Source organism: Melanostigma gelatinosum (genome assembly GCF_949748355.1).
Source record: "Melanostigma gelatinosum genome assembly, chromosome: 14".
NCBI classification, from domain to species: Eukaryota; Metazoa; Chordata; class Actinopteri; order Perciformes; family Zoarcidae; genus Melanostigma; species Melanostigma gelatinosum.
In genome coordinates, this window is record NC_136647.1 from 15,099,102 (window position 1) to 15,123,760 (window position 24,659).

A 24,659-nucleotide genomic window follows, 5' to 3' on the forward strand; every position below is an offset into this window, starting at 1 on the left:
TCCAGTTTGTTCTCTTACACTTATAAAATGTACAGTTTTGTTTCACGTGTTGGTTTTTTGTTCTTTTGTCCTCGCAGCTCACTCCAGTCCAGTGTGAGGGATGGCAGTCTGGCTCCAGAGTGTTGTTATCCTAAGCAGACAGGATACAGAACATAACAAGGAGGGGGGGGGGGGACTGACCCCACTTGCCTTGCTCTTGTGATATATGGTGTATGAGTAACGTCTGTCATGAAAGATTTTTTTTTTCTTGTAATCAGGTTTTTTCAATGCATCCTCTGTGCATTGACAGATCATACCGCAGCCATTGAATCACTGTCGCCATGTGTCCAGTGATGTCCTAATGTCACTGGGTTTGTTTTTTCTTCTTCTTCAGAATTGTCCAGAGTGTGACTCCGTCCTTTGTGTTCAGTTGTGCGAAAAGATGTGAAAACGCGCGTACAAGGCTTTCTCACCTTTTTGACCGTCATAAATATATATCTCATCCTTTCTCCCGCCTTGCAGAAGGGAGAATCGTGAAACAACGAAAGAGCAGACGAAAGGATAAGTGTCAAGCAGTCTTTGAAGCATGTGGTCAATGTCAGTCACAGACAAAAACCTTGTTTAGACTATTCATGTAAAGGAGTCGTTTCTTCTTCTTTTTTCTCCGTAAAATGAAAAGAGTGCTATCTTCAGGTGAGATTGAGAGACAGTGACTGCAAACTTGACAGTTGCAAAAGATAAAGAGAAGCAGAGCAAAAGAGGGAGGAAAGAAAACGGCTTTCTGGTAGTTTTGCGACACAGCCTCAGTGTTAAGAAATGAAGAAAAATAAAGAGGAAATATTTACTCTCTTTGTTATAATCATAGTTTTACACAATATTCATCTCTTAATACTTTAATACTTTTTTTGAAGTACCACAAAGTGCAGCTGATATTAAAATAGAAAATGAAAATGTTTTTCAAAATCAAATAAAAATCAATGAAGAACAAGGCAAATCATCAAAATGACAAACAAACTTCTCTGTCCACACTCTTTAGAAAAAAACAAAAAAAACATCATGCAAATATCCTAGACAGCAAAGTAGTTAATACAACTTTATATTCTTCTTTTTTTTCAAACAAGGATATATTGAATCTGATTTCCCTTTAAAGAGACCAGCCACAGTGCAACATTGAGTGTAATTAAAAAAAAACAAAGAAGTGTGTGGATCCAAAAGAAAGATGAAGGGGTTGGCACTTTTTATGATGGTAATTCCTTTTGTAAGATATAGTCAGTATGGACCTCTCCAGGCGGTCCACTGGACGCCAGTAAAAGAGGAACTTTATCACAGTACTTGGCACCAAGAATGCTGGTAAAAACGAGATATCAGAATATCTTTTTTTTCATTCATATCCTTACAATTTATTAATAATACAACATTTACATTTGTGTTTTTGTATAAAAGACTCCAAAAGGAAAAAAGAGTCTAGAAGTGATTGCGAGAAAGAGGAGAGAAGTGGAGATGGAAATGGGTTATGTCAATGGTTTAATAAAAAGAGCTACAAGGGCAGAGGCAGAGAGAGAAAAAAGTGCGAGGCAGCGAAAAAAGAGCGGAGCAGTTAAATGGGCTGAGATGGGGATACAGACAGAGAGGTAATGAGTGAGAAACAAATAAAGTAATGGACATGATTAGAGCCTGTGTGGCGAGTTCTAATGGGCAGCCTGGATTCCAGGTCGCATCCCACAGACTGAGTAGGATTCACTTATTTCCTGTACCGCCCAACAGTTGAAGCCCCAATCTGGAAACGTTTGAAAGCAGCATTTGTGAGTCCACAGATTTTTAATCATGGCATTTAGGTCGCATCATAAACTGAAAACAGGTGCATCAATTTGTAAACAGAAGAACTAAGGTTTTAAAATCGATAAAAAACAAATTCATGCTTAAATGTCAAATAACTCATCCTTGTACTTCCAGTGCTGTCAATACATTTCACACTCCACTAAAGTCTCCAGAATCAGAACACAGAGACAGCTGTTGGGACATGGTGTTCAACGCAGGGTGCCAAATTCCACTTCCAGATTGGGCCTTTAAAGCTGCAATTTGTAAGTTTCAAGAAATCACCGCTTTATGACAGACAGCTTGTCGGGGCATATGTTGGCCTCGCTCAATCCTGCTTGCTTCTGTGTCATTTTTTTAAACGAAATGAATGGAAGTGAATATATGTATTCTATGTCAAACATAGTTTTACACTGACACAACAACACATGCGCAAAACAACTGAGCTACACATAAGATGTGTGACAGATTGTGATCAGCTCGATACCTCTTTTAGAGACAGCTACAAGCTGAAAAGCTGCGTTTGGTGGCTCACCTAAGCACGAGATATTGAAAGAGCGTTAACGGGGGGGGGGGCAAAGCAGTATGCACCTACGATGACAGGCTTTTGGCGAAGGAGCTTTTTTAATCAACTCCCCCTGGATTTATGATTACATTTTAGAGGTATTTCACTGCTTAAAATCTTACAAACTGCAGCTTTATTTGAGGGCTTAATGAGAAAAGACAAAGATATAGGAAAGAAGAACAGAGGGCGGTGAGAGTGGAGTTTGTTTGGAGCAGTTTGTGTGGTGCGTCTCTGTAAGCCCAGAGTGGGGTAGCAGAGGTTGTGCCTGGTCCTATACACGGGTGGTGGAGTGTTGGTGTGGCAGGGCATTGTTGCTGTGGCTGGGGACAGGTGTAGTGGAGGGGGCCGGGACAGGGGGATAAGTGTTGAAGGGGTGGAGGGGCTGCATGCTGCTGATGGTGCTGGGGATCATGGTGATGGTGTTGGCTGTCATCAGGGGCACATCCTCAGGCGCCCGTCGCAGGGCCAGCGTGTAGTCAGGTGGGCACGCGGGAGGCCGCAGGGGGTCCAGATCGCCCAGGATGCCGCGGGAAGGGAGGGGCGTGCCGTGCTCCAGCTCCACTCTTTGCTGCTTCATCTGCAGCGACATCAGCTCCTCCTCCTGACTCAGCGCCAGGTCGTTATGCGGTGGGGCCCCGACGACTCCCATGCCGATGCCCATGCCCATGCCCATCGTCGTGACACGTTGCGGGGACAGCCGGCGGTGGCGCCTCTGCATGAGTTCGTGGCGCTTATCCCGTTTGTAGTAAAGCGCGGCAAAGGCCAGCACGTTGAGGAAAAGAAGCGAGGCGCCCACAGCTACTGTCACACTCAGCTCGGTGGAGTAGTCCCTTGTCTCACCGGGGAAAGGAGAAGGGCGGGGCCTCTCTGAACCATAGGGCTCCGGATCAGGCGGATAGGTGGAGATTGCAGGGTGTCGCGTGATGTAGGTGCCAGGGACGGGGGGGACCTTCCAGCGGTTGGGGCCTCCGGGCGGCAGTCGAGTTGTGATGGAGCTAATGATTTCCTTGTGGAGGCTGTGAAGATGTGGCACCAGCTCCAGCCAGAAGGCCACCTTGTTGGCCCGGTAGTTGTCTCTCACACGAGGCTTCAGGCCGATATGCAAGTACTGCTTGTCTTTGGAGCTGAACTTGGTCCAGATGACCTCTTCAAAGCGGTTGGGCTTGGTGTGGATGAATGTGGTGTCCTGAGGAACTGGCAGGTTAGGATCCCTGGAGGAGAGAAATAGCAGAATCAAAAAATGTTACATGTTCAGAATTATCAACCACTACCAAGTTTTGTAACTTAGCGTTACCTGTGGTTGCTAATACAGCAATTCAACATACCAAAACACAGAAAGAGCTGAAGTGCTGGTTGAGTTGAGCGCCTGTGTAGAAATCTGGTTTGTATTCTAGCAGAAAGAACGCACTGGTGTTGGTGCTGCGTCGCTCAGTCCCAACCCAGGTGTTTAGACGTTCACAAGCTCAACCCATTCTCTCATCCAAGAGATAACTTCCAAAAATAAACCCTTATTCTTTAGTCACTCACTAGTGGGACTCGACTAGCAGGCTGGAGGGACAATGAAGTCAGTACTTCAGAAAGCGAAATCACCATTGTGTTACATATTAGCTTGTAAGTGCAGTATACTGTGCACACTGTGCATTACCTGATATTCAATAAGATAAAGCCACTTGATAACAGAAAGTAATTACTAAGCTTGGCATTATACTAACCCCGTCTTGGCAAAGTTGGTCCAGTATGTCATGACGACGGCACTCAGCATTACATCGTTCTTGGAGAAGTTACATGGAAACAGGTCAGTGGCTCCCACCATGGGAATTCCAAACACATAGGGGATCTCATCTCCATGGGCTGCGTCTGCCCACTCCGGCCTGGCCTCGGTCTGACAGTGGTGGTGGAAGGTATAGAAATAGACGGGCGACTGGAACTCAGCATGCAGTTTGGCAGTGGCAACAGCCGGGGCCACCCACTGATGGTCCGTGAACAGAGCCAGGAGGGTCTTCCTACGCATGTCACTGTTGTCCCTGTCGGCCCAGTCTGTGTACATGAACTTTATTGTTTCCCTCAGGATGTCTTTACCTTGGAAGAAATAAGAAGGAATGTGAGTATACACGCAGCGCGTGGTTATCTGCAGCATTAGGTGAATGGATTCGAGGCTGAAATCTGTAACTTGGTTAAAATACAGGAGTATGGTGCTCGATTTTCACCCGACTTCCTGTCTCAGTGCTGCTGTTCAATCTCGCTGCTTGGACTGTGCCTATCAAGTCAGACCTGGGCCATCGCAGATGAAGTATCATATAGCCATCTTATCAGGCATATCAGATAACATTGCAACAATGCCAGACACAGTTAGCAGTAAATATGCTAGCCGATTAGCCCTCTAGTTGTATTGCTGGCTTGGCTACCACCATAGGTCATGTGACCCTCGCCTTGCAGCACTGGTGGAATGTAACTGTAAAGTACATTTACTCAAGCACTTTGCTTATTCACTATCACATATAAGCATTGATAATCCAACAATATAATTGCATAACACAGTTTTCTGCTGTGAGTACTTACTTTACTTTCGCCAATAATACTTAGCTGATATGAACTTTTAAAATATAATTTTTAGAAAAAGTCTTTTACATGTAATATTTATTTGAAATCATTTAAAGTGCAGCTCTGTGCCACAGTGACCAACAACTTGTGGTAATTTAAAGATATGAGCGTTCAACTAATTCATATTTTTAAGGTGAAATAGGGTAGGGCCTGACCGTCAGGGTATCCATACAGATTGTCCACAAAGTTGGAGATGGTGTAGTCAAACGAGGCGGCTGATATTCCGTCTTCTCCTTCACTGTCATCCACAAACTTCAGGCCCTCTCCCTGGTTGACACCGAGCAATATGTCGTAGTTCAGGAACTCGCCCTGGTGTCACAACAAAGCACACACACAGCATGACATGACAGCAAAGAACGCAGCAGGAATGCCCAGGCCACAATTCACACACCAAATGCAAGGAAATGATCAAGAGGAACAAGGCGTTTTATTCACTGGACGACGTCCAGAGACATCAGCACTGACCTGCTGCATGAGGATCTCAGGGTCATCGGGCACCACGTCCCCGTCGACCACAGGCCCGAAGGCAATGTGGTAGCGTGCAGGCTGGATGTCTTGGTCCACTAGCTCCCGGAAACTCTTCCTCCTCAGGCAGTCCACCAAATCGGCCATGTCCCCTAGAGTGCAGCCAACCTTCTTTGCCAGGATCTTGGTGTACATCGTCGGCCGGTAGTTGACTGCCCAGCTGGAGATGGCTGAGCCACTCTGAGCGATGGCCCTCTGGAACAGGCCTGCACAGAGCAGGAACACACACAGCAGATATAGCTTCAACTGAAAACATACAATCACTTATTCTCTCTCAGTTCTTTCTCTCTGACACACTTTCGCTCGCAACTGCTGGGGCCTTCAAGGCCTTCCAGTGTGCGTGCTCAATAATGCATATGTTAGAGGAGGAGCAATTGCAGAGTAATACATAGGAGGCGAGATGAAGTCGATATGCCGCTGCTTTTCATAGCCGGAAAAAATATTTTCGAACGTTAGGGTCGGAAAATGAAGCGCTTCCATCACATGCAGCGAGAGACGGCGGCAAGAAAGACGGTGGCAAGCTCAACACACAGCAGTAGGCTTAATGGCTATCTTGGATAAAGCGCGAAAGAGAGACAGCAAGAGAAAGAAAACTGCTCGCACTGTTGCACCGCTGCATTGTTATGTAAAGTGGCTTGCTGTCCCTCAGTTTTATCTGCAGATTCTGTCATTAATAATTAAGCCCCCCCATATTCTGCACGTGCCCCACCCCCGCTCCTCTCCCTGTGAAATCAATTAAGAAGCCTCTCAGCTGCAGCTCAAGCTCTATACCCCTCATCTCATCTCTCCTCTGCGCGCGCACACACACACACACACACACACACACACACACACACACACACACACACACACACACACACACACACACACACACACACACACACACACACACACACACACACACACACACACACACACACACAGTACCTTTAAAAACTTTACTTTTCTGCACTTTGCAGCGTTGCAGCCAGACTTCAAAATGGAGTAGAAGAGCGTTTTTTTTTGCCACAAACAACCCATAATGATAAAATGGATATCCAATGTTCACTATTTGCCATGACACCAACTGTTCACATAAGCAAAAACATACCATAACTTTGGCCAAAATAATACAACACAAAAAAAGAGCCAGACCGATCCGATTCTTAACGGGATTTTGTAACACAACAAATGGGCAAATGAAAGTGCCATAAATGTTAATGATATCAGATATGTTTTAAATACAACACCTTCCGCCAGCACCCATAATACAATCTGAACACTAGTGCGTATCAATCTTTGTCTGTGGACAGCATGCACTACAGCCAACATTAGCTGGCCACCTGACAACATTTAACAACTTGGCCGACACTAGCCAATCATTGAAATGCTTTTCCATGTCCTCCCGAATGTTTTCTGCCAAAAAGATGTTTGTGGGTGTGTGTTCCCAGGCACACCCTCTCATCATTCTGAGAATCTCCTCCATGCGTACAGAGAAATGTTTTTATATTTTTTTTTTATTTTGTCTGTCCAAGGTCAGTTTTTGAAGGTTTTAACAGTTCAGTCACAACATAATCTGAATTCTTGGTAAAATATAAAGTGGCATTCACCTTCTGAGCTCTACTCACATCAGAGGATTAGTGATCAAACATCTGGTGGGTATTTTAGAGATGTGCCATTCAAAAACAAAGGAAGTGCAGTACAGTCCTCAATAAGCAGCATACTTCAGCGGTTCCTGAGGTGATGCCTTGAGGACGGGCCAAGGTTGCCGCGAGACTTATTTGTATTTGTTTTTACTGTACATTTTAAATAACGTTTCATCACATAAAATAACGAGGCAACACTTACTGTACATGGACTGTATTGTAATGCTATGCTTTCAAACGAGGAATAGACAGCAAAGCCACCGTATGGAAAATTAAATATCCACATGATGCAACTGGTAAGGGCCCCTCACGTTTCCCAGTCCTCACGTTTTCCAAATGCACGGTGGTCATAAATAATGACTGATAGAGTAGTGACCGAACAAAAACAACTAAAACAAATCTCACTGCGTGGTTAAAACTACGTTAACCATACATTCCCCTGTCCACCAAAAGCTGTACACCTGCTGTCCCACACCTGAGTCACTTATCTGCAGTAAAAAATGTGAAACGGAATAGGTTGAGGAGAGATCCCGAGATAAAACACCGTTATCAGCCAGAAGAGACAGTGAACACTGCAGGGGACTAAGAGATCTGAATGAAAAAAACTGAATCAGTGTAGTATGTGTGGTTTTTTTTATTGAAAAGCTTTAGAACAGATTGTAAGAAATGCATTTAACCAAATAGCATACTCTCTATTCATCGTTTAGTTTGAGTTCATCTGCAAATCTGCACAGCAACACGGCCTAAATAGCTGAGTGACTGAGGCCTACATACATTTTATTCTACTGATTTCATAGCTTTTTTCGTTGTTTTTTTTACCTTCACCATGGAGGTGTGGTGGGGGGGGGGGGGGTCTGTGAAAACAGTACTACACAGGGATGCCATAGTTTAAAAGACTTAGTCAATCCCTTGCTTTTGTATTAATATATAAATATATATGTAAAACAATCAGAGGATTAGAGGAAGTGTTTTCAACAAGCCTCTTAAATCAAATGTTGCACCAGTGGCATCTGCCCACATTAGTGAAACATTGAACATGTGAACTGGAGACTGTAATTTAGCTTTTACAAGCCCAAATTGCAAGATTACTGAACAAAAGGGCACTTTAAACTGCCCATCTATTAAGAGGATGGACTTGTTCTAAAATACAAAGACCACATTCATAATGTGGCCGCATAGAATCAGCAGAGTAACAGTCAAGTAAATAAATTCAACAAACAGCATATATATATACATATATATATATATATGTACTCTATATATGTATATGTATTTGCTTATGATGTTCTTCATTGGAAGTCCATGTAAGATATATCAAAGCAAGTAACATACTGTATCTATTCCTAATGCCCTGTCCAGACAGGATTAGTTTTATTGGAGAAGGAAAACGCTGTCAGTGCAGATCAGTGACGTTATTTGGGATTATTACAGGGTTTGCGTCTCAAGGTGAGTAATGCTTTTATGGCAAACAACCTACTGTTTCATCCATCTGTCGACTGTTTGGAATGAGAATCATGATTTTGTTTCAAATGACAATCTATATATACAGTAAATGTGTGTGTGTGTATCTATCTGTATGTATATATACGTATACGTACACACACACACACACACACACACACACACACACACACACACACACACACACACACACACACACACACACACACGCTCTCCCCCTCGCTTGGGGGAATAATATATAATGTATACTAATATATATATGAAAACGTTTTTTTCATGCTCTGTGAAGAAATACACTACCCACACTGTCCTGAAATGTTAATCCCCTTTGAGCAGGGTATACGACGACTGATGTGACAATGACAGTGAAAGAACCTCACCCTCGGAGTGGTGGGAGAGGATGAGAAGGTTCACACAAGCGGCACCAGCTCCCGAGCCAAAGATGGTGATTCTCTCTGGGTCTCCTCCAAAGTGGCCAATGTTTTCATTGAGCCAGCGCAGGGCCTGGATCTGGTCCAACAAGCCATAGTTCCCCTTAGCAGACTGGTCCCCTGTGCTCAGAAACCCTGCAGGGTGAATTAGAACAAACACAGAGAGGAAAGAAAAGACTGATTATGTGCAGGAAGAGGAGCAGGGCAGATGATCAGGAGAAAAGGATAACATAATCCTGTGCATTTACTCAATTAAAACAAAAGAAGAATTATTTCACTTAAACAGAAGATGGCATCCTGTCATTGTCAGGAACTTCTCAGCCTCCAACTCAACTGCAAGTCTGAGGAGATTTCACACAGAAAGCTTGCCAAATTACTCATTTTTTAATACCCACGCTTGAAATACAGCACAGTTAAGATAACGTGTCAGCAGAGAGAGGAGGAGAGCAACAGAAGCCATGTTTCACCTACTTCCAGGACACATATTTACACAGTAGGTGCACACCCACAACAAGATAAAATAAACTGAACAAAATGTCTCACACACACAGGCACACACACAATGCTTTGTTCTTACAGTATGATATTGAATTACAGCAAAATAAATGTGTTTCAGGCAGTACCAGGCTATTTCGCCGCACAAGAAGCGGAGCTTTTACAATTTTTGATGGTTTGGATGACTTCAATACCCGGAAAACATCTAGAATGATTTCAGTAAACAGTGTAGTCTTCAGATTAGAGGTTGTTGGGGCGGAGGAGGAAAGGAGGAAAAGGAATAAAAAAAGCATCTACCTACTCATCTCAGTATCTCAAAACATTTCTCTCTCTCTCTCTCTCTATATATATATATACACACACATATATTAAAGAATATATATATATTTTAGTTTATAATTTAGTTTATATTTATCTGTGCCTCTTCTAAAGCATGAGCAGAATTTCCCAGCAGTGCCTGTAACTGATACCAGAAATTTCTAGTATATTTATGACTGGACTCTCATCCGCTATAGCCATTAAATGTGTTTGCACTCATTGGTTATTTCTCTATATAGTAGTCTGCAATGTCAGTGGCGGAGTCCGCCAATGCCCTAATGGATTTGAATGGCGTTCAAATGGCAATCCCAGCCATTCACTGACCTGTTTACCAATGAACCGCTTTGTACAGCGAGACGGTCTGTGTGTGACGTCAGTCGAATAGGTATTCAAAACCAGGAGGGCAGACAAAATTGTTCATGTAAGGATCTTTACAGTACAACCATGCTACACGGCACCGTGCTACAGTATAATCTATTATAAACAATATATCCGACTATACTATAAACAAGGTCCAGGTGTCATGGTCAGTGTGTCCTCATACACTGTGTTAGTTATCATGCATCTCTCTATGGCATAAGCCCACATTGTAGTGTTTTTGGTGAACACTGTTCCAATTCAGCAAGTGTCCTTCTGTTTGAATTGAAAAACACACAAGTGACTGAACTAAGCAGCAGTATGTTCGAAAGGCAGCTGGAGCAAGTGTCACCGCCACAGAGTACAGTTTAGGGAGCACACAGAGACAGATGGTAAAAGAGGACATTCAGCACAAGTGTGTTGAAGAGCAACAGTTTTATTGTTAGTGATTATAATGCCAGTGATGATGATGATGGTAATGACAACTTACCAAATTTACCTTTCTTCAACAATTAGTGTGACCCAAACGTGTAATTCCACACTATTCCCTGTACTCACCCTACTGGGGGTTTACCTGGGTTATTTATGATTCATATTACAGTGTTTGTTATTTACTGTTCACATGTTGCACATATGTTTGGGGCCTGGTGTCTCATTGAGACTATTTTGGATAGGTTCATCCCTGGTCACCAGTTTTAGCTATAAGAACATTTTGTAAAACTTATTTAGCCTAAAAAGAAATCTGTAAGTAATATTTCTGTTTTGCGCTTTGCTATTGTGCCAGCATCCTACAGCATAGAGACTATTTACTGCACCTTTACAGCGAGGCTATGCTTGAGTATGTTTGTATGAAAAGCAAAGAAGCACTCCTAGATCATGGTAAACCTTTCTCAAAATGTTCACGTGCCTGTACCTTGATTTGGATGTCTTCATTGTTACATTTAGGGATGAAAATACCCCAAACCAAATATTTTCATGTTGGTCCAGAGATGCAGTGACCTGGATGTTGTACACATAACGCAAAAATATAGACACTGAGGCGTAGTCATGTTTGCTTATATTCTTTGACATTATCTCAGGATCACAACGAAGCAAATGTTTTTTCTTGAGAGAACGAATCAATGCTTTTCTAAGTCTAATAGCTGCCCAATGTGCAACCACAAATAGTGACCCACTCATGAGAAAACAACAATCCTTCTAACCGAATGATCATAAGATAATGAGAAACCAAAGTCAATAGGACAGATAATGGGATTACCAAATAGAGATATAGTTACAGTTACCGTGCTATTGTGTAATTCTATTATCCTTAGATCAACCCAGCAATTGGCTCTGGCTCTCAGCCTGATGTGACTCTGACCTAGCAACATATCAGCGCTGACCTGTGCCACATATCAAAACCATAGACATGTGGAAGTGTCTGCTCCATGGCTGCCCAGCCGAGTGCTGAGCGGCCTGCCACAGTTGCCTGGCAACTGTCCAGAGAACTTTAGGCAAAACGACACTCACAGAAGCACTTACACACACACACACACACACACACACACACACACACACACACACACACACACACACACACACACACACACACACACACACACACACACACACACACACACACACACACACACACACATTCAAGCATATTCAAGTACACAAACAGTTGCATGCAAGCGCACATGAACACAAAAACAAAGCACATGCAGCTGAGCGTATGAACTATCATGCTAGCTTGAGCTAGCGCCTCCTGTCACTCTCTTTGCAAGGGCAACTTGAAGAAAGGGAACTTGGTTTATCGTCTCCCACTGAAGATAAGTCAAACATGTTCCCTCTACTTCTCGTTCAGTAAGTTTTCTTTCTGATCCCCCCCCCCCCCCCCCCCATCTGCTGAGCTGGGCTTCCTACTGACTTTAGCGCTGAGAGCAGCAGTTTATGAGGCTGAACTCATGCATATTCAACACTTGCTTTAGGTAACGGCCAAGGAACTGTGAGGAGAGTCATCAACCTCTAAGTAAAGACACAGGCTGGAGACATGACATGAGTGGATGAAAGAAAACAGAGGAGTGGTGAGCAACAAAAGGAGGGAAATTTAAAACAGAAATATTTACAGCATACTGTATCAGGCAGAGTGTCCTACAAAAAGTCCCTCAAGACCCGTCTGATAATAGCTGTTGCTTCGGCTCATATATCCTTCCTGTCGTAGTTAGAAAAAAAATAAGTGTATCTTATGAAATCATGAACGCATAATGCACACTAACACTGAATAAAAAAAGAAATGGTAGGAGCACTAAGTGTTCCTCTAATGTACGCTGATGAGAGGAGTCATGGTAAAAGCCATTATCCCTGATTGGTATTGTATTGGATCTGCAACGGGAAGATGTATTCGTATAAAGAAACAGATATGGATCGGAAAGATTTTCTTTTCCAATTTTGAGACAAGGGAGATGTGTCACGCAAAAAAAGGGTCAGCAGCTCAACTTCAAGAGGATGTTTTCAGTATTTTGCACAGTATGTTTCGTGTCCTATGTTGAAAAGCTTTATTCAGTGCATCCTCTGTTGTCGAACACCTTAACAGTGAGAAAGAAAGTCACAAATCCAAAGTCCAGAACTGAAGAGCCGTCATTCTTCTGGCTGTTTGACGAGTGAGACGGGAACATGCATCTGCAGAGGAATTTTCAGGACTGAACAGAATGACTGCAGTGGGTCACTGAACATATTTCTGTGAAAAAAATAAGAGAGAACAAGAGGAGAGGGAGGGGGGGTCCGGATCGGGTAGGTAAATCGGACAGGTATTAAACCGAATATTTCCCAAAGCTACTGTCATATCCTAAATGAGAGAGAGGTGAAAGGAATATGTTGAAGGGCGTGTTATATCATTTTTGCTGTGACGTCACACAGAGGATGATTAGAGATGTCAAAAATCAGAGGGAAGATATTGCGTTTTTATACACACAGAAAAGGTGATTAAAGAGAGAAAACAAAGCTCTGTCTGTGTGAGTCACAAAATGAATCAAAGCAAAAGCAGAGGCACCAACACAAAATAGGAAATAAAAACCGTAGCAGATGGCGACTGTCTGCTGCACACTGCAGACTAAAGAATCTGTATTGACGATTGAAATTAAGTGGATTTGATTATTCAGTATTGCGCAGCAACCTTGGGGATTATCTACTATGTATGAATGTAAGCGTGGATGAATATATCTGCACCGTATGCAGTAAACACGGATAACTTTACATCATAGTCTGTCAAAATAAGGACTGAGTCTCTTTTTAAATCCTGTAACGGGCACTGACACAAAATGAGCAGTGTAATGTCACATTCTCTCAAGAGTTTATGTAAGCAACATTTGACTAATAATCAGTTAATACATCTGCTAAAAACAGGGTGATTTTTAATAAAATGTTCCTGCTAAAGCATTGCTGGCATCCCCTGGTGTTGTATGATCATTTCCATTCTTTGATTCAAAGATCATACCCGGATGACCAACATTTTTACACAAATCTGTTAAATCTCCTTGTTGGCGCCGGAAGCTCAATCAGGAGACCCGCTGGCAGGTCCATTTCAATTACGTATCACTCTGTCCGTCAAGTATACCCAGAAATGAAGTTATATTGTAATTGGGCTTTCTCCTGCTGAATAAGTAATGTCATTTCACCACACCGCCCATAGGCTTCCAATGTCATTGTATTTATTACCTTACTTATCTCACTCAACTCACTTTATTCTCAAAAGGTCCATTCAAATGGTACCAAGCTGTGCAGTAAAACCAGGCTGTCAGGCAAATTTGAAAAGCAATGCTTCAAACATCACACTCACACAAAGACATTTCAAAGCTTTTCAAAGAAAGTTCAGTTTCAGAAACAACTTATTACTGATGAAAATCAGTTAAAACCCTTATCTCTCTCTGTATATACAGTATATATATATATATATATATATATATATATATATATATATATATATATATATATATATATATATATATATATATATATATATGTATATATATACTCAAAGTCTTATGCAATTGCGTTTATTTTAATGTGGATATCATACCAGCTATACAAGATGTTATTGTCGAGTCATGTTAAGGATTTTCCAGTTAGCAGCTTGGATAAATGGCAGCAGAGTATTTGAGTCGATTATCTGGTTACAACTTTACATCATTTCTATAGCCCAAATTTGTTTAAAATTAGGGAAATTGGCATCGTTAAAGGTATGTCAAAAAATTAGCAATTCCTCTTTGTAAAGAGTCTATTTTCTATAGTTCCTAAGTAAAGTTGATATTACTACCTTTGAGTTTGATTTTGACACTTTGTGTCACACTGCGTGGTGCGTAACATGTCGAGCATCGAGTATGGTACAGTACAGCAGCTGCATTCATTATTTTCCTTGTACTTTATTGGTCCAGCTGTGCAGCTGGCTGCCAGCCTGGAAGGCTGATTGGTGTCAGTTTCAGTCAACATACATATAAGTCATTAGTGCTCAATGTGAACTTTGCCTGTATTCTGGAAGCAACTGCTCTTGGCAACAACCTGAAGCCTCCAACTTTACCATCACATTCATTACACTCTCGCATCACAGTCTACACAATCACACTTGCAATAGGGACCAGATATACAAAGTATGAAGCATATTGTGGCCAATTATGCCAAGGGAAGAGATTTAAAATCTTGGTTTGCACGTGAACCTAGTCACAATCAGAAAGCGGAAAAGGAAACATGATTGTTTTTCTGTGCTGTCATCACAGTCGTGCGCTGTCGGCAAAATGTGGGGAAAGAAGAGTTAACCATTGCTCGCAGAGTGGGAAGATTGTGGCTCTCTGATGGGAGTGGGAGGTGTGTTCCATTTGTAGTTAGGGACAGCAGAGCTGTGGGAAGGCAGCAGGCTGAAATTAATTGACAGCAAAATCTGTGCTGGCTAAAAATACTGTTTATGTCATATTTAAAGGGATGTTTTTGAGAACAACGGGCAACGCAATTTGAACTAATTCCCAAGGCTCACCGGGCTGAGTAGTATTTGTGGATACTGTTTGACTTGGCTTGTGCTAAAAATGTTTTTCATGTGCATGGGCTTATAAAACATACATAAATTATTGAGTTACGGATTAAATGGTGTTCACCAGTGTGTCACAAACATGAGGATATTATTTTTGGATTCATCATTTTCGATTGATTCGTCCATCGACTTAATGGGCAAAAACCGACTCGACAGAGTATAACAAGCTAAAGAGAATACATTTTCTCTGCATTCTGTTATATTAAGAATAGTACAACAGTATCAAATATAAAAAGATTTAAAATAAAGACAACTATTTGCTATGTAAAGATATAGAGCAGAGAATGAAGTGTGTGTGTGTGTGTGTGTGTGTGTGTGTGTGTGTTGTAATCCAAGCTTCTCCTTGCTTTGTTGGCATAGCCGGCCGGTTGATTTTAGTGCATGTCCGTGCACGTGAGCGTGCCCAGCTGGTTATGTTCTGCACTGCTCTCATACAGTTACAACTGACCTGTGCTGCCCGACAGCGTCGTCGTGTAAGCGTGGCACCCAACCTCCGGTTCCCCCTCAGGTAAACACTTAGCTCTGTCAGCATGTTTGCCGCAGATTGTACTGTTAGCGCTGTTAGCGCTGACAATAGAAATGCTCCCAATATCGTATCTTTACCCTGTTAATTAAATATTATAGAGAATATCAACTCTGGTTACATTTTGAAGGATTACCACAAAAGTGAGGCAAAACTGTTAAAGATGACAGATGAGAGGTAATATTCCCAGGCAGAATACAACTTAACTCAACACTAAACCAATCAAACTCAAAACTATTTTATCGAAATATAAGCTAGATCGCTTTCACCTTAAAGCGGCTCTAATCAATATCTTTACAACAACAATGGATGTAATGGGAAAGAGGATCCCACAGAGTTATCACCAGAATGATCACGGAAATCTGCAGTTCCGCTTAGCTCTATTCACTATCTTTTAGCTCATTGTTTTGTATTGTTTTTAGGTCATTGTTTTGTTAACCAGCACCTTTACAGCTCTGGTCTCACTGCTCGCATCAACCTTTTTTGTTGTTGAAACAACCAAACAGCTGCTGAACATAGTGGAGCATTTAGAAGCAAAAGGAGCCAGATATTCCCTTCAGGAGTTGGGGGAGACCAAATCAGAGCTAAAAAGAGATTCAATATTGAACTTACATTTGTCAGAAGGACACAAATACGACTCAAAATAAATGCTCATATTGCTCTGTGTCTGCTGGATGTGTAAATAAGCAACTACCTGCTTACAAGTTAGCCATACAATAGCTACTTTAAAAGACGCACAGTGTCCAGAATGCTAATGTTGCCTTGTGAATAAATGCCCATCAAAGTGTCGCTCAGTGTCTGCAGGATGCAAATGTTGGGGTCTGACCATATGGCTTCAACATGTGCTGTGAGACAGAGAGTCAGGCCTTCCCTTTTGCAAGCAAAGGTTTCATCCTGATTGTGGTTTGATGAGAGCAAACCTCCTCTGAAGGAATTTCACATTAGGGTGTGAATTCCCCCCCCCCCCAAAAAAACCATGGTTCCTGAAGTCACCTGAATGCACCGCTGCAATCTGATTGGCTGAGAGCCAAGACAGCACCACACCCCTGTAGTTCAGACACTGTTCTACAAAACTGCCTGCAGCTCACACCTCAATGCTTTTTCCCCTCGACCTCCGTCGAGCTAGGGAGCACACCAACGTTGCTCCTCTTTTTAACCAAAATCCTAGGTTTAACAGTTTATATTCGCCACGATTGCATCGTACCGTAAGGCAAAATAGAGTCTGGGCAGAGTTAGAGAGAGTTCATTTGTGTTTATTTTATCTTGTTTACGTGCTTAAAGTACTGTTCATTTTTATAACTAGGTGTATGCTTAATAATCACCGACACTAACGATTGCTGAGATCGTTGGGGTTGTGTAGAAGTAGCGTGTATTCCATGCTACTGTGATCTGTGTTGAAACAGCCGCAGTGAGGTCGAAGTTGCTTCTCATCAGTTCAGGAGGTCAGAACCGCCGGCTGAGACAAAGAGTCGCTGTTCTCTCCCCTGGCTGAGAGAGCAATCTTCCGGACTCCCGCGCGGCGCAGAGGATCGTAATCGCTTGTTTTATTTCATTTAGCTTTGTTCCTTTCCCTTTTGCTAACTCACACACACATATAGCTTTGAGCTAATCTACCTACGTGTTGTTAGTTTAGATATTAGTTGACTAGATCATTAGTATTAGAACTTAATAAACTCTGTTATATTTTAAAGAGCAGCTGTCTGTGATTACTTTGTGCATGCGTATTGTGATAATAACTGTATATGTGGTCTGTGCTCGAACTTAACCCTTCACTTTCACTCTGAATGTGTAATAGTACTCAGACTACTGACATTGTGAGTGAACACTAATTATGAGACTTAGTTTTATCGTTTGGTTATTGGTCCCTGTTTGCAGGGTGGTGCCCCGTTATTATTAACAATCTTTAATAATTGTTACATACATTAATAATTCTATTGATGTCAAGAATTTAGTTTCTTAGATGCTGATAACCCAAACACGCTCCTTTACGTTCCCAACATAAAACATAGAATAAATTCACCATATAAATGTTTTAATGAGGTGATAATATGTCAGTCTTGTGTTTACAGCTTCTTTTAAACACAACACTTCCAAGTGGTCAAATAATCCAATCAATAGATCACAAATCAAATTGACCACCAGTATTGATCAATTGGAGCGTTAGCATGGACAAAACATGACTAATTTTCAGAACATTGACAGCACAATTAGTTTGTTCTGAACTTAAATACTCCCTTTACTCAGTGTAAAAGCCATGGTTATTAAATGTGGCGGTATTTACTACTAAATGGGTCGCTCTGACTTACAAGTAAACAGCTGAAATTGGGTAGAGAAACGTTTCCAGAAGAAGCGTTTCATCTCTCTTCCTGAGGTGAAAAATGCCCTCACTCTCAGAGCCCACGATGGTGGGCCTTTCCCCAGAGTTCATTAATTAGTTAATTAGTTAATTAGTCTGAACAGATGGCTGTGCAACACTAATCAGAAGGCTCTCTGGGCCTGGAGCAGGAGGAAGGTAGGAGAAGGTGAGCCGAGGTGCAATCTGGAATCTCAACTGTCCCCAAACCTCTGAACCAGGCTGTGTGCAGCAGACATTTTCTCCTCATTCTCCCATTCCACTCCACAACGACAGGGCGTATCATCAATTAATAAGAAAAGTATATTTGCTGGAAGGTTTACATGTGCACGTGTCGTACTGGGGTGAAAGCATATGCCGTTAAACCATATGGAAGGGTGCTGTGGTCACACTGCAAGAGCGTTTATTTGAATGAATACTTTGCATCACTGCAGATTTAAAAAAGCATTTCTGACGGTTTATTTTTAGACTGTTCCCATCTCCCCCCTTCTGTTGCCTTTTCCCATCACTGTCTCTCTATGGTTCTCCCTCGCTCATCTGTCTCTATTCCCTGCTTTCACTTCTTCCCTTATTCCTGACTCCCTCTCACTCTCTTAAAGGCACAGGCATTGTATGAAATGAGGATGGCATATGTAAGCTCCCGTGTGTGTAAGTACAGGATAATACTAAAGATTAGGACGTAAAACTATTAAAATATAGCATGCTTGTGTTTCTCCCTTTGACTCAAATTCAGCGTCAGAGAGGAGCGCCATTCAGATGGATGGTGCATTATTCATACATATATTTTACGCACGGCACGCAACCAAGTAGCACACACACACACACACACACTTACACACTGTTACATGTACAAGAAGATCTGGTCACATGAGCAAACATGCATGCTTATGCTACACAAACATACAAACACACATGCTACGATAATCACCTTAGTACAGTAACCCATTTAAAGCATATCAGAGAGTGAGAGCACACATTCGCCCACATACCAAGATTTTCAACAGTGTTCGAGGACACTGCGTCATCCCTCATTATCACTCAGCGGGAGCGCTCTACACATTTATATGTATGTAGTTCGTATGCATTTTAATGATAGTGAGTGGAGGTTCAGTGCAATAGACATAATGCACAACGCATGAGCATGAACTTCAAACATGTCCAACATGAATCACAGAAACAAAGTGATTCAATCGACCGAGTCGAGGTGTCTGTAAAGGAGGTACACAAAGAAACCCCAGAAGAGCGTTTCATTCAGAGTGTAATTTAAATACTACATTCAACAAACCTGCTTTCTAAATGTAAACTGAAACTCTGGCCCAATTTGTTAACGGTCACGATTTGTCTAGCAGCTGTGAAACCCCCCCCTCATAACAAGCAGAAATCGAGCAGAATTGAGCTGCAGGTCCAGGTCCACTTTTCACTCACTCAGTTTGTCCTTGTCCCCTCTCCATTGGCCCTCTCAATAACGCTCTGGATCATGTTACCCTCTGTTAATACTCTCTGCAGCTCTTGGACGGCATCCTAAACTACTCCCGTTTCTCTATTTATCATTATTCTGGTATGTTGAAACAGGCGTGATGCAACAAACAATATCTGATTTCCCAACCTGGCAACCGAAATGCCAGCGTCAGATAGTCTGTGTGCAAACACCTCCGAAAGATGACGGCAAATGTAAATACTTGACTCCACTGATATCCAGCAGCACAAGGGCTGGGTGCACACACACACACACACACACACACACGCACACACAGCTCACAGGCCATGCAAGCACCGCATACCTCCAACAGAATGGACAAATATAATACCCCTCCATCCAAAAATACACTGAAAGCAACAAACACATTTATTTCTGTTTTCAGTTTACACCAAAGGCATTAAGTGGTTAGTGGTGTCGCTGAAGTACACTGTACAGTGAGTCTGATCCTGGTTCTTTTTTTCTGCAGAAGAGCATATTAATATAACAATTAATTATTAAAAAATATAAAATACTTTTCAGGGTAAGTGAACACAGTAAACACACCTGCTGTGCTTTATTGTGAAATCCCTGCTGGCACAGAAATAACCGTCAGTGAACAGATCAAGGAGCTGCACACACAGACTGTTTTTGTACGTAAAGATGTTTCCAGGTCCCACACCAGTAGTCTGTAACATCAGGCAACTTCCGCTACTTGACCCGAACCCTGATCATTTGTCAGGACAGTTCACGTAAAACAATGGATGAAATAAATAAAGTTTGAGCCTGGGTCGGCTTCAGGTCTTTAATTTAGAGGCAGCAGTTGGGTTCAGCCGGGCCAAGTGTTGAAGATGCCAGGGCCTCATTTCCCAAAAGCGTCTTAAAGAGACACTAATCACTTCTTCGACTGAAATAAACCACTACATTCACTTTTTTAGTTAAACTATCACACACAGTGTGGAACATTTGATTTTTGCAACTGATCTGCTCGTTTTTGTGGCCATCAACCTCCTCTCCCTCTTTGTGCAGACTATATTTTTATCTCTTCTGGCTGACATGCCACTTGATGATGGCGACAGATGAACACTGACAATAGATGACGTGCATATTCGTGAAACTAATAGGAGCTTTCACTGCTTTAATTTAGTCTTAATTTGTGCTGAAGAGTAACATTTGCATCAAGCAACAGGTAAATCTATCACAGCGTACTTTGTTAAATTTACTTCCACCACGAAGGGCAGCAACATCGAGCCTAGGTTTCATTCTGAACTATTTCAACTTTAAAACATTTCGATTGTGCGGTTTTCAACATTTGTACTCAAACCCATTTCTAAATGTTAGAGGATTCGTAGACATCCTTGAAGCAAAGGCTCAGCTTCGGATATCTGTTTTAGGTTTATAGTTATTACCACATCATATGTTGTAGACAAGAAAGGGGAGAATATAATTAATAATTCATCATCAAAATTTGAAAGGGGATGTAAATGTTTGCGGAAGAAATATTGTTGCTTGTGCACGAACGGTATTCACACGAAAGATAAAAACAAAAAAAGATATATTAAAAAAGATAACACTGGTAAAGCAATGCCATCTGCTTCAGCAATTTCTTTGTTTTTGCTTTGATGGGACATTATCTTACACAGTAGCTCCCTTGGGACACTCACCATGCACACCTCTTTTATGCATGATGTCTGCACTTTCCCTTACATGTTCTTTTTGCTGTAGCGTGTCAACACTGCTGAAATAATTTAAGATGAGCGGCATGCTAGCGTTACAGTACGCGCCATTACAAGTGTAAACTGACATTCATATGCTTTGATGTTAGCGTAGAGTAACACCTACAGCATTTGGACGACAGGAGCCTGCAAATAAATGTTTTTTAATGTGAGTGTTCCATGCAGTGCATTGTACCACCAATTCTCAAACACATATTTTGATAGACATCAGCTGTCTGACACAGGGACCGGTAAAGGTGAGATGACACATGGCAAAACAAAGTCTGTAAACATTTGCATCAGAAGCTAACCCTAACCCACACCAAACTTACCGAGCACGCCGAGCCGATAGTTCATGGTGACCACAATGACATTTCCATAGGCAGCGAGGACGCTGCCATCAAACATGTTCCCCGAGCCCTCCATGTAGGAGCCCCCGTGGATGAACAGCATCACCGGCTTCTTACGACGATCCCGAATATCTGCGCAACACAGACAAACAATGGTGTTCATTATTTTCATGTTCATTTGTTCTTTGGTAAAAACCACACGCCCACACGTTTTAACAGTTCCTGTTGAGTGTCCACAGGCAACAGGTCGTCTACCCACTTCAAACTAACTTCCTGCAGCAGTCAACAAAGTAGAAAGATCCATATGCAGCTTTTTCTAACAGCCAGTGATTCACTTCAGCAAAAGAGGTAAAGATGCTAAGTATGAACGTTTTCAGTGTACTGCCTTTAAGTTGGCCGCACGTATTTAATGTCTGAAACATCTGTTTCCCCTGTCCTGGGCCGTAATGGTACATTCCAAAACTCGCATACCCCTCTATGTGTGGAGCAAATGGTGCAGCCAGTTCTGATGCCCTCTCTGTTATTGGTGTCTTTGTGCCCATCAGTGTGTTGCTATGGTTCATTCTGTCAGCCTGTGTGCCCCCCCCCCCCACACACACACACAATCCCCCCTACTTTGCAGCGTCTGTGGTATGGCCTGAGTGTTTGAGCGTGGATAAGGCTGCGAGAGCTGCCAGTGCAGCCCAGTTAGGCTGAGCGTCTGCACTGTGCAAGGCCTGTGGATAATTTGTATGAAAGCCAGACCAAGTGGAAACATAAATAACAGCCACAGCATCTGTTTACCCTGATGAGCTTCAGCACTCGGAGATGGGGGAGAGAGAGAGAGAGAGAGAGAGAGAGCGAGAGAGAGAGAGAGAGAGGGGAGTAAGACGGCGAGAGGAAGGAGATGAAAATAGGGCAGTGTAAGAGAACCGACGGGGGTAGAGACATGGATGGGAGGTTCACACCAAAAAAAACACGATAGGAAGGATGAAAAAATCTGAAATGTTACAAAGCAAGTCATACATAGCGAGGTACGCTAATGAACACTCAAATTCACACAGGATTCATACAGACACACACACACACACACACACAAACTCTTGCATAGGCAGCTGCGATGTTGAGTCGCTATGGAAACTGCTTCTCGCTAATAGAACTGCACCAGCCATTCCATTGCACCGACTCACTGAATGCCTGTTGCCGTGGTAACAAATTCTACTCACGTATTTGCACACCCGCCTGCATCACCACCTGAATCTCAGGTTACACATGCACTTGGGTGCGTCACTCACAGTCGCGCGCGCACACACACACACACACACACACACACACACACACACACACACACACACACACACACACACACACACACACACACACACACCTACACACACACAGGGGGAACATGGAAAATGGCACATATGGCTTCACACACGGAGAGATCTTTTATGGATCAAACGTATGACACAAGCAGACTGGCTAAAAATAAAGATTTTCAGTCATACACTCTGACGTGCTGCTCTTTTTCTGCTCTTCTCTGGTGTATTCTGTAGCTCGGCTGATTTCCCAGAGGATATGTAAACAAGTTCAATTATCCCGGCATTACCAGGGCTGTATAGAGGAGTGACATAACATCAGGCCTCACAGCAACACTCACACCATAAATTAAATCCTGAGAGGAAACCAACTTCGCCTGTGACGTGTAGCAGCCATTTTAAAGGCCCAATCAGTATTTTGTTAAACTATTACAATACTATTTCACTGCCGTGTTCACACAGATTACTGATGTAAACATATTTAAGATAAGATAAGATATACTTAATTGTCCCGCATGGAAATTTGGCTTGGGCTCCAACCACTGCATCACACAATACACTTGCCAACATCGCAATCCACATGCACGCATGGAATCGATCATATACACACTCGTGCATGAACATGCTTAAATACGCATGTCGACAATAGTTACGAATAATACAAAAATAAAACAGGTGTGATCAACACATCAAATAAATAATCAAGTCATAATATATTAGTCCCCAATAAATTCAGATAATAAAATATTACTTGTTGCTATTTAACAATTTGATGGAGAATGGAATAAATTCATTGTTTTAGCCTGCAGATTGGCAGAATATTTGATACACTCACCTGTCAAACATCAAAAACGACTTCAAAGAGTGCTGATTTAGCATCGCACAGAACTAGAGAACTAGTCTTTTTGTATTCCACACATTCTTCCTCCTGGTCAGACGCCTACAATACCCACTACCCACAATGCAACTCGACTGCCAACAGCTGGGTTGGGGATTCAGGTGTGTTAAACTAGTAGGAGCGAGCGACAGAGGTCTGGTATGTTCACTTCTTTCTAACTCCACAGCACCACATTTTCAAACTTGTCTTCAGCCCCAACCAGCACGGACTCAGCAGCAGCAGTACTTCCAAAATCCGTAAACAGACTTTGATGTGTTAAAATTCACATTTCCTTTAAATTGAAATGTTTAGTAGCCTGTCAATACATTTTTTCCCTCTGCGTGCTGTAAAGCACTTCATCAGCACTCATGAACTCTATTGTGTGAAAAGTTCCACTTAAATAAAGTTGAGTTAAGTACTGACAGAAGAGTTTATAGTATTTTCTTTATATTTGGATCTACAAATTGTGCCTTTAGTAGAGAGCACCCTTTTCAAGCTGGCCTCTGCTCCACTAGCCTTGAGCATCACATGTATTTTCTCTTTGAGACTTTCTATCTACAGTAAGTGTTTTTCTTTTGTCTCAGTTAAATTGGTATCTATTGCTGTACTGGACAGTAAAAACCAAGCAGCTTGCAATTTTAACATTAACAGATCAACCAGTTATGTAAATGATCATACTCAAGACAAAAGAGGGAGTGAAAATATTTTTTCCCGAATAAGTCAGAAACATTAAAGTTACAACTGAAATATTTGCCTAAGCCCAATAGAGGCTAGGAGTAAGCCCCCCCAAAAAGGAACTCAATGGAAATAAAAAAAATCCATTAATTTTGGAATAAAAGATAAAAAGCTCATGCAT

At 42.1% G+C, this 24,659-nt stretch overlaps 1 protein-coding gene across 1 annotated transcript in view; it reads right to left on the bottom strand.

Moving 5' to 3' along the window:
* Positions 1-2,562: 2,562 nt before the first annotated feature.
* nlgn2b (neuroligin 2b) overlaps positions 2,563-24,659 on the bottom strand; it is a gene marked incomplete at its 5' end in the record, with an annotated part of 31,842 nt that continues 9,745 nt past the window's right edge. The window contains 6 exons of the mRNA XM_079283198.1: positions 2,563-3,570; positions 4,072-4,438; positions 5,116-5,269; positions 5,426-5,691; positions 8,952-9,137; positions 21,611-21,760. Coding sequence (XP_079139324.1) covers positions 2,631-3,570; positions 4,072-4,438; positions 5,116-5,269; positions 5,426-5,691; positions 8,952-9,137; positions 21,611-21,760 — 2,063 coding nt within the window. The 3' untranslated portion in view covers positions 2,563-2,630. The remainder of the gene's footprint in view (positions 3,571-4,071; positions 4,439-5,115; positions 5,270-5,425; positions 5,692-8,951; positions 9,138-21,610; positions 21,761-24,659) is intronic.